This window comes from Ptychodera flava, chromosome 20, assembly GCF_041260155.1.
Source record: "Ptychodera flava strain L36383 chromosome 20, AS_Pfla_20210202, whole genome shotgun sequence".
Taxonomy (NCBI): domain Eukaryota; kingdom Metazoa; phylum Hemichordata; class Enteropneusta; family Ptychoderidae; genus Ptychodera; species Ptychodera flava.
Genome location: NC_091947.1, coordinates 6,836,900 through 6,848,074, shown reverse-complemented (window position 1 = coordinate 6,848,074; position 11,175 = coordinate 6,836,900). Strand labels below are relative to the sequence as shown.

Sequence of the window (11,175 nt, the reverse complement as noted above, 5' to 3'; positions counted from 1 at the left end):
AGTTAAGTTAAAATGGTGTAATTTATTTATATTTTCATGTTTTTCATAGTGTGCTTCTTAGGATACAAAATATGTCTCGCAAAAAGCACCAGTCATAATATCAAAGGAATAGGTTTTTTTTTCAATTGAAAGTGGTCGGTAGAAGATAAGTCACAATTGTTTCATAAAACATGAAATAATTTCTTCACTAAGTTATGGTAAAATGGTTCAATTTCTTAATATTTTCATGTTTTTAATAGTGTGCTTCTAAGGACACAAAATATGTTTTTGCAAGAAGCACAAATTGGAATATAAAAAGAAAAAGTTTTTTTAAATTAAAGATGGTCAGTAGAAGATAAGTCACAATCGCTTAATAAAATATGAAAGAAATTCATCAGTAACTTAAGTTAAAATGGTGTAATTTATTTATATTTTCATGTTTTTAATAGTGTGCTTCTAAGGACACAAAATATGTCTTGCAAGAAGCACCAGTTATAATATCAAAGGAAAAAGGTTTTTTTTCAATTGAAAGTGGTCGGTAGAAGGTAAGTCACAATTGCTTAATAAACTGTGAAAGAATTTAATGAATGAGTTACGTTAAAACGGTGCAATATCTTTATATTTTCATGTTTTTAACAATGTGCTTCTAAGGATACAAAATATGTCTCGCAAGAAGCACAAGTCATAATTCAATAGGAAAGTGTGGTTTTTTCTTTGAATCATTAAAATTGTTCTTTGGAAGATAAGTCACAATTGCTTCATAAAACATGAAATAATTTCATCAATAAGTTACGGTAAAAATGGTGCAAATTCTTTATATTTTCATGTTTTTAATAGTGTGCTTCTGAGGAAACAAAACATGTCTTGCAAGAAGCACCAGCCATAACATCAAAGGAAATTTTTTTTTTCAATTGAAAGTGGTCTTCGTAGAAGTAAGTCACAATTGCTTCATAAAACGTGAAATAATTTCATCAATAAGTTAAGTTAAAATGGTGCAATTTCTTTATATTTTCATGTTTTTTAACAATGTGCTTCTAAGGATACAAAATATGTCTCGCAAGAAGCACCAGTCATAATTTAATGTGGAAAAAAAGGGCTTTTGAGTAAAGTGGTTAAAATGGTGCAATTTCTTTATTTTCATGTCTTTTTACAGTGTGCTTCTAAGGATACGAAATATGTCTCGCAAGAAGCACCAGTCGTATTTGGAAACAGAGAGCACGGACGATACGATCACATGTGGATTTCACTACGATTGTGGTTCTAGAGGTACAAAACAAGTATCTCAAGAAGCACGTTGCTTTGATCTTTCAAATGACATCCGCGTACGAGGATGCACGCATGCGCACACTTTGCTGCTTCTAATCGTGCTTTTTGTATTTTTTTTGTAAGCTTCCATTCCTCTGTGTGCTGTACAGTACTACTTACTGCGAGATACGTTTTTTACCAAACATGACGTCTAGGTCCCAACCAAGCGCTTTTCTTCGAAGCGTCCTACAAAATGGCGTTGGTAGATATATTTGTCAACTTAAAAGGATAACATTTCAATTTTGCAAGCACAGCGGGCAAAGTCGAGGTGTAAGGTAATGTCCATATGATATAGTTTCACATCATGCTGCAATCGATCGCATCCGTCCCCGAGGCCCTTGTTTCGTTGAGGAGTAGGGTACCCCTCAGCACTTGGACAACATCCGCTGTGAAAATCCCATTGGCACCTACCCGTAACTGCGTTTGTCAAGAGTATCGTGCTCAGCACGGTGCAAGGGAGAGGGAGTGACACTACGAATGGCATTGGCAGCAAACATTCGTGACAATTCGGTAAAAGGAGAGCTGACTCAGACGGGGAGGGGTTTCATGCTGCATTCACAAACACCTGGGGGAGGGGGATTGAAGCTATTACCACGCGCGTGGCAATAGCCAAGTTGGCTATTGCCACGCGCGTGGCAATAGACAAGGTGGCTATTGACACGCTAAGATTTTTTCGGAGACAGATTTTGTCAACTGATTCAAGTAAACTTTTCCCAGTTGGCGTAGAAATTGGCTCAAGTAAGTGTAATTGTATATTTCTGCCACGATTCACCTTGCGCTCGGGAAGTTGTCTGATCTCTGCTACCTCCATGGTCTGATGGTCGACGAAGCTGGGACGACCGCGGTCGGTGGGCAGTCTCTGTGATTGAATGCAAGCCCTGCGATTGACAGTATACTGCATGCTCATTCATGCATCATGACAAAAGATACCATTTAAAAATAACTTGTCAGGAAAGCAACTCAAAATTTACTCATTTTAACCTAAGAGAAAATGTTTCGGGGGCGAGAAAACCAACCTGACCTGCTGCAAACGTCTGTCTATGACCTTTGACCACGTGACCTATCTGTCAGAGACGTCATCGCGTCATGCGACGTCAGAACTTTCGAATGGAGGCCCCAGTGAATGTTTTGTATTTTTCTGTGGTACAAAACTTTTTACAGTGACTCCTGGTTTTAATTTTTTGATTTTGTATAAAGAAACTGGTTGGACGACTGGTTGACATTTGTGAGAGAAGAAGTTTAGTCTTTCAGTTTCACTCTGGAGGCGCTAGGCCGTCACGGTAGGCGCTCATTTTTCATGTAACACAAGTTATGCCAAGCATGATTGAAGCCGATTGAAGCCCCCGGTTGAAGCCACACTACGCGTAGCTATGTGAAGTGAATGGTCGAGCTCCAGGTTGGCAACGACAATAAAGATTAGTCCCAAAAACTTTGCGAATCGTTCTTTTTCCCTGACAACATGTGCGAGGCAAAGATCGCTGATGACAAACGACTGAAACGATGACGATGACTCTGAGATGAATGGATGTAGTACGTTGCGCGTTTTCATCAGACGTGATGACGGTCGGTCATGTTTTACTTCTGATGCAGAGCAACAGATTACGTTTGTTTCAGAACATTTACCGAATTATCAGCAAAAAATATGGATTCAGGACATGAAACATTGAGAAAGTCAATTATAGGTCAGAAAAACATCTCAGAATTATCGTTCAAAACCATGGCGTGGCAATAGCTAGGTTGTCTATTGCCACGCGCGTGGCAATAGCCAGGTTGTCCATTACCACGCGCGTGGCAATAGACAACTTGGCTATTGACACGCGCGTGTCAATAGCCTCGGCCTTTTTTCAAATATTCCCCCTACAAACAAACTCGCAATGCGTTCAAGTCCCCCCCTTCTAACTTGCTATCATTTTGAAGTCTCTCCCCCTTCAAGGGAAGGCAAAATATGGCCGATATAGTGCTTCGTCCAAAAATATCAACCTGAGTCTATCGGCCAAACTATTAAAATTTTGCCCATAAAATCTAGCTACATCTCTACATTTATAGTATTAGATGTGTGATTATTCATGTAAATGTACTGTGCTTGAAGTGGCAGGTAAAAAGTGAATGTATGTACAAATATTTTGATTGTTGGATTTCATCGATAATGTTAATTCACGGTACGTTCTATACATGGGAATGTGTATTTTCCAATATAAAACTAACAATATCTGCTCATCTTAGACGTTTTATAACTGATATAAAAGTACTTGATTAGCATGGTGTGACAGTGTTTACAAGTGCACATGTACAAGAAAAATGTTGATCAATTATACATTGAAGTCTATGACAAAACTCTGAATAATTTTTTCCAAATTTAAAACTTGCAATATTTGTGCATATATGGACCCTGAATAATTAACATAATTGTACTTGATTAGAAGAAGGTGGTTACATGTGCATATGTGTACAAGAAATTTGATTTTGGAATTTCGCCGAAAATGTTGATCCACCATACATTGTAGTCTATGAGGAAACTATGAATAATTGTTTAACGATACAAAACTTAATAAATCTGTGTATGTATGTACACTTGGTTTTTGATGTTAATTTACTTAATTAGACCAGGGTGGTTACAAGTCCATGTGTGTGCATGAAATGTGAGGCTGGAATTTCACCAAAATGTTGATCCACTATACATTGAGGAAATTAATAAGTTTTTTACAATACAAAACTAGCTAAATCTGTGTATTTATAGACCTTTGATAATTGATATTAATGTACTTGATGAGACTAAGGTGGTTACACGTGCATGTGTATGCAAGAAATTTGATTTTGGAATTTCACTGAAAATGTTGATTCACTACATTGTAGGCTAAGAGAAAACTATGAATAACACATAGGTCATCATCTCCCAAATTGGTATTCAAAGGTTGTTTGACCTGAAGCTTCCAGGTGTTATTAATGACACTATGCACTATTCCAAATAGTTTATATTCTGTCAAAGTCCTCAAAAAATAGAAATGTTCACACAGCGACATGAACTTTTGACACTGACCTAAACCCAATGTATTGTCAATGGGTGAATGTTATCAAATAAGTAATCTCCCAAATTGTTATTGAAAGGTTAAGTTGAAACTTTTAGTCATTATAGTTGACAGTTTTGCACAACAGAGAGGTTAGGTAACTAGAAATCATGATAACCGAAATCTTTTGCCTCAAGGTGGCTGCTTGGATCATCAATAAATTTTTTAATATACCCAAAAACTTGCGTCCGAAGGGTGCACCCAAGGTGTTTGTGAATGCAGCCTTAGGGGATAGCAATCCCGCTTATCAACAGCAACTGTGCTACTTCTAGTACAACTCCTTTACGGTTAATAACCAAATTTACAACACTTGTAATAATCAGTTTCTTTGTTTCACAAATACACAGGGACTACATTGAAAATGACCTCGTAGACTTCGCAAGGAAGAATCCTGGCGTTGTGGTTTATGTTCAACCTCATCAAAAGTATGCTCAGCCGACACTAGTTGCAGAGTATTGTAAGTATATTGACTTCATGAAGTTTTTTTTTGCAAGGATTACACTGATTTTTTGCTGTATTACAAGGGAAGAGGAATGATCTTGAGGCATTTAAAGACAAATTTTCTTAATTTCTTACCAAAGGTTAATTACATCTTAAAACTGCTTCAGAGCATGTCATATTCTCCCATGGATTGTTTAGTTTCCTTGTCTATTTAATTTCTAAATTATCTCATTGTAATAACTTTCAAAGCAAGCCATACTTTCTTTCTTCGTCTCCAAACAATTGCAGCACTTTGGCATCCATGAAAAGAACACAGTTGCTTGTTTTTTCATTATCACTGAGAGCCAAAAGGATTTTCACCATTCATTCTTTTCCCACATGTAGTAATTGCATTGTTAAGCATCCTACATTTTTTGGTTCTAAAATTACAGTAAATGGTAACCTTAGGAAGGTAGAAGCACTGAAAATGTCCAAAGATGAGATCAAGACAAAAGTGGAGCTGCTTCGAGCCCAGTCAGGTTTGGATGTTGTCAGGATGCGAAAGCCAATGCATACGGACAATCCCACTATACAGGGACTGTGGAATCCATTCACTAACAAAGCGTCACATCTTAACATAGAGACATTTCCAACAAAGAATCCAACATGGAAATATGCAGAGAGAAAACCTACACTGAGATTAGAAGAACCAAACGAAGACAACACAAGTAATAATTAGCTGTAGAGCTGGACGTGAACACTATTTGAAATGTGCACCCTACAGGTTCCGCTGAAAGAACACTCACTTACACTTGTGAATATGTTCAAGATTCTTTCAGAGGCCTGGAGGTCAGCATTACCCCTGTGTGGTGTGTAGGAAAGTGTAACCAGGTTTCTGATCAGGGAGAGAGGCATTATGGGTGAAGATAATGTCAGCCAGACTTTTAAGACAAGTACTGGTACTCCAAAGCTCACACTTTATTTTGTAACAGTTGGTGAACAGTGTTTGGCACAGATACATCATGCATGCAAATAAAGTAATCTTTTAAATTAATGAAGATTTTAACCTTGTGTTAATTAATTGTACAAATCCAATGTAATTGATGAGATGTCCCTTTGGCAAGCAACATTGAAATTTCTTCTCCATTTGCCATACTCATTCGATTCGTATGAGCATTTGAAGAAAAAATTTAACCACTTTCCAGTTTTCAATTCCGGTCATCACCACACAAATCACTTTCCCTTGTCATGATACTTTTTGACACTCTTCAACACTCTTCAATGACCATCTATAATCCCGTTAAGTTTTTTGCTCATATTTGGTATTTATATAAATACCAAAAAGAGCTTATATGGTGAGTCGATGGCGTCTGTATGTCTGTATGTATGTATGTCCGTCACACGCAAAGGCTCACATTCTGTCAAAGCTACCATCTCAGTATTTGGTGGACAGGTAGATGCAAGGGTTGAGATGTGACGTTTTTCAAATGAACATGTCAGTGTCAAAAATATGCAAATGAGGTAAGAAAAAGGGGAAATCCTGCAAATTAGCAGGAGTGGTGGCAGTAACTGAAACAGCCCACATATCTGAGTAAGAGGTTTTTGACCTTTAACCTATTTGTATGCAGGGTATGCAGGGTACCTATGTGTGGGAGTGGTGGCAGTAACTGAAACAGCTTATTAGTCCTTTCCTGTCATTGTTTATGAACTGTTACATACTAACAGACCTGCTCAAACCATGGATGTCTATTTTTGTACATCCATGGTTGAAACATTCTCTGCTATGCATGTTGCTAAAGTTGACCTCCAGTACCTAAAGTTTCAGACCTTATTTACTTTTGTCATTCTTGTTTTTCTGGTTTAAATATTTCTTGTTGTTTTTCTGGTTGTACTGTGCAGAAATCATTGTCATAACATCAACGTAGAATTTTCCTGCACTGAACAGATCTAATCTGATCTAATTTGAGCGACACCGTATAATTGCAGTATTTTTAGGTTATGCCAAACCCTTTAAAAGTCCTGATTTGAGTGAACACCTGACAACAAGGTTAATTAAAGAGTACTACCAGTAGGATTGGGTACACCTACAGTGTTGCTGTCAGGAAATTTAAATCCGGGGACACGGTGTCCCACTATCATATATTTTTGGGGACATTTTGTACATTTTGCAGACAAAATGCGGCATTTTTCAATCAAATTTTACATTATTTTGTAAAATTAGTTTCACACAGAAAAAGTAAAGTTATGGAGACTACGTCGCTATGCTTGAATTTCATGCAAGTATACCATATCTGATGCTTATCAGAGCTCAGCAAGTTATGATATTAAGTGCAGCGTTCTAATTACTTTGAATCATAGCTCCAAGAGTACATAAATATAAGCCTCAAAATAATCATGCAAAACAAACGTAATCATCAGTAACAGATATTACTTTCAGACTACACCAACTCAGTTGACTCATGATTACGCCCGAGTTGACCCACAGTACGCGAGAATGCGGGACAACAGGTTCCGTTTTGGGGACATTATTGCAAGGGCATGTCCTGGCTGCAACACTGCACCTATGAATTACACTCTTGGTGATCAACCAACAAAAAATGTAAAATACTCTGCATGTTACACTCTATTGGTGATCAATCAACCATCAAAAATTGTTAAATTTCTGCATGCATTTGTTTGTAAGCCTTGACAAAGTACTTTATTTTCAAAATACAAAAGGCCAAGGAATCACAGGCTTGATTTCGGCATCATTTTGACCAAAATTTCCTCCAAACCAAACCTTCTTGATGCATTTCAAAAATATTGGAGTGTATGCTAAAATATGTCTGCTGAGACTTTGTCTTTAGTGGAGAAGTTCAATCCATGGTCTGGCTGACATTTGTGTAACTTTCAAGCTTGAACAAATGCTGTGATGGCAAGCTACCTTCTGCCAGCTGCTCTTATCAAAGTCACACAATGACCACTGAGGGCGCTAGTCATATTTCCATGCTAGGTTTCATTCAATAATCTCACTATTGCATGCAATTATAGAGACGTTTACCCTCTCATTGTTACTCAAAACAATGCATGAAGAAATTTTGGTATTTTAATGATGAACTGTGTTGCATCCATACAATTCACAGCTGCCAAGTTCATTATGGAAATTTGAAATATGCTTGCTTTGTGAACACAATACAAACACAGTATGATAATGTACTTCTCTATTGTGAGACAAATTCTGTTGTACAGTCTGTTTTCAGAAACTGAACTCTTCACAGTATTAAAACCACGAAATAAAGGTATATTTGCTCTGACGATGAAATTATGGCAGCTATATTTTTAATTTCCCCCACTGTTACTAATATGATTGATACATATTGGTCACTGAAGACAAACATGTCAACACTTTCAAAGCCCATACAATCAGTGAGATGCACTGCACTCAACTCGGCTGTTAGATTGAGAGATTTAAAGGAAATGCACGTCAAATTGGTCAATATTTGGCCTGAATACAAACCTCCTACAATGAAACCTCATACAATGAACAACAACACACATGCCAAAGCATTCACAAAACACCAGCTTTTCGTGACAATAAAAACAGCATTTTAAATTTATTAACTCTGAATGAAAAAAGTTTTATCTCTTAAATTTCCTCTTATTTTTAAGCACTGTGTGTGATTTCTTCGAAACTGATTTGCCAAAAGTTCTTTCCTTGGATGTCTTGGCTAGTTGTCCTTTGGATGATTTTAAAAGCTTCAGATTTGGTAAGCTTTTACAAAAGTCAATGGAGTCCAGTTCATGGACACCATCATTAATGGCTTTATTAACTTCTTCCTGGATTTGACTTTGAAGGTACGGCTTCTCAACAATGGCCATCTGTCAAAGAAAATGTTTGATCATATCAGTCCACAAAGAGTTCTCTGCATTGCATTTCACAGTATAGATGGATTCATCTCATCTGTGCATAATATCAAAAGGGATACATTTTCTGTGCGAAACCATTTTCAAACTTTTTTTTATATCAATAGGTCTTTAATGTATTTGCACTTCAACCTGAGCACAATCTCATAATACATCAAAATCAAAACTGACAATTCGTCAAGTGAATGAACTTATAAAATCAATTATTTTATCAAGAAGTTGAAGAACGGGAACTTTTTGTAAGTCTTATGCCAAACTAAAATTGTACCATATCACATAAATTTCTAGGTAGGCTGTTATAAACTCTAATGTTAGTAATACTCTGAAGAGTGTCTCACAATATTCACATCATGTACATTGTATTACTAATGAAAGTGCAAATATGTATGCAGTCATAACAACAAATAACTGATATATTTAATAAGTATTCATGCCAAGATTGTGTGTGTTTTTATAGGCATGGAGTGTTTGAATAAGCATAGTGGCAAGGATTAATTACGTTAGAACTATGTTGTTATGTTTATGTAAGCATACAAAGTTCAAAAGTCTATTCACACTTTTGAGAGTTCATAAGTTTATGTAAGCATGTTTTGATTCATATGACAACGTTTCAGTCAAAATAACTTATTACTATTTCTCAATGTATTCTCATTATTACCACAAGTCAAATCCTGTCCAACACAGATAGGGGAACATGTAAAGAATCAGACGTGAAGAATTTGAACAACGTACGGACACAGTGACAATTGGTATCATTGTTGTATCAAAAATATGCTTACATGGGGATTGACTTTCATTGTTTCATAACATTAACACACATATGCCTGTGGGAAAAAATAACTGATGAAATAAATACACTCAGTGGTACCGATACTTTGGAAAGCAGGACTCAGTTATAGCCTACATGCAACACGAAAATATGGGAAAATTTATGGCAAATCAAGGCCTTTATTCAAAATAAAATCCTAAAACAGTGATGATCTGTGAATTTCATGGTAATATCATCATAAAAATATGGATCTGTCATCAAAGTTAGTACATGCAAATACCATCTCTACTCACGTTTTTCTTCTTTTGTGTTGGTGGTTGAATAGAAGGATTAAAGGTCATATCTGCAGAGTCATACTCTGAAAGCAATTCCAGTGGAGATCTGCGAAACATGGTAAATACAGAGAAGAAGAATTAACATATTTTGGCTTTTTTAATTTTTTGTGACTAAATACACTAAATGAAAAAAAGAAGAAATTTACTAAAAGTAGTTGATATAGACTTCCAGTATGAAAAAATCTAAACTACAATTTATCACGTTGATTACTGACAAGATGTCAAATTTTACAACTTACTTCCTTATCAGATCCGGCCTTGCACTTCCACTTGTTTGAGAAGCTGCATTACGACACAGAAAGCTGCTGTACTGTCTGACTGAAGGATGGTAATGTCTCTGAAAAAGGAGATTACATTGGTTGATATCACCATGGATTTACATAAAGTAGCTTGCAGAAATATTTCCTTTTATATCATCAAGGTTTAGCATCATTATGAAGTGAAACTTGTTACTTTGATACTTTCAGAATCACAACTATAACACAACAAAACAGTTTATTGTTAAACTATCGATTTTCCTACAGACAGCAAGCAAAACCACTCACTGAAGACCTACTGCTATGCTATCATTTTGTGATCACTATATTTACAATGCGAGTTGTCCTAGGAGCTTTTACACCAGTTACCTCAATTTACATGTTGTGTTACAAAATGTACAAGAACAAAGCATGAATAGGTCATATACTTTAATTCAAGGCAAACCATATTATATATTAATATTATACTAAGAAATATACATCTCATCTCTAATGTTCATACATTTTTGTATACATTTTGCTAGAGGTAAATGTACGTATATTATTTCAGAATTCATTATATATATATTATTATTAATTTGTTCTGTGTACTCGTATAATTAAATTCAGGGTTGAATTATATTAATAAGTTTATTCCTCTGCTGTGTATATCTATGGCACTGAAGAAATAATGCATTTCATCTTCTATTTCTTGATTACTAAAGTGATCACATTCTGTGTATAATACTGTTTCTGTGTCTACCTGTTTCTATTTTCAATTTATGATTGCTTAGTCTATCATTTGAGTATGGTATATTTGTGCAGGATTACCATAACCTATTCTAATGTTATGATATGACCTTTGCATGCATAAAAAATTGGTGATCTCAAGTCAAAAATCATACATATGAGTCACCTCTTACCCTGAGAAGGTAAAGCTCCCACAGTGCAGTATTGTGAGCATTACAATGTTCAGGTTCCTGTAACTCAGGTAAGAAGACACCACTACCGGTTGTATCATTGTCCAGTAACACTTCACATTTGGTGTGCATCTGAAAGAAAATAGACACTTACTTTTGATTTGCTAGAACAATGGGGAATACATGTGTGTGAATTGTTCGCACAGCTCACAGGGGAAGGGTTACACAGGGCTTAATTATCAC

At 36.0% G+C, this 11,175-nt stretch overlaps 2 protein-coding genes across 2 annotated transcripts in view; one reads left to right on the top strand and one right to left on the bottom strand.

Annotated features, from left to right (window-relative positions):
• Positions 1-1,328: 1,328 nt before the first annotated feature.
• LOC139119879 (large ribosomal subunit protein mL43-like) lies at positions 1,329-5,823 on the top strand. Its single transcript, XM_070683813.1, has 3 exons — positions 1,329-1,559; positions 4,697-4,806; positions 5,222-5,823. The coding sequence occupies exons 1-3, from the start codon at positions 1,429-1,431 to the stop codon at positions 5,506-5,508; spliced, it is 528 nt and encodes a 175-aa protein (XP_070539914.1). The 5' UTR covers positions 1,329-1,428; the 3' UTR covers positions 5,509-5,823.
• A 2,508-nt stretch (positions 5,824-8,331) lies between these two features.
• LOC139119878 (nucleolar complex protein 3 homolog) overlaps positions 8,332-11,175 on the bottom strand; it is a 113,599-nt gene continuing 110,755 nt past the window's right edge. The window contains exons 14-17 of the mRNA XM_070683812.1: positions 10,936-11,064; positions 10,016-10,113; positions 9,735-9,822; positions 8,332-8,627 (exon numbers count right to left, since the gene is read on the bottom strand). Coding sequence (XP_070539913.1) covers positions 8,388-8,627; positions 9,735-9,822; positions 10,016-10,113; positions 10,936-11,064 — 555 coding nt within the window. The 3' untranslated portion in view covers positions 8,332-8,387. The remainder of the gene's footprint in view (positions 8,628-9,734; positions 9,823-10,015; positions 10,114-10,935; positions 11,065-11,175) is intronic.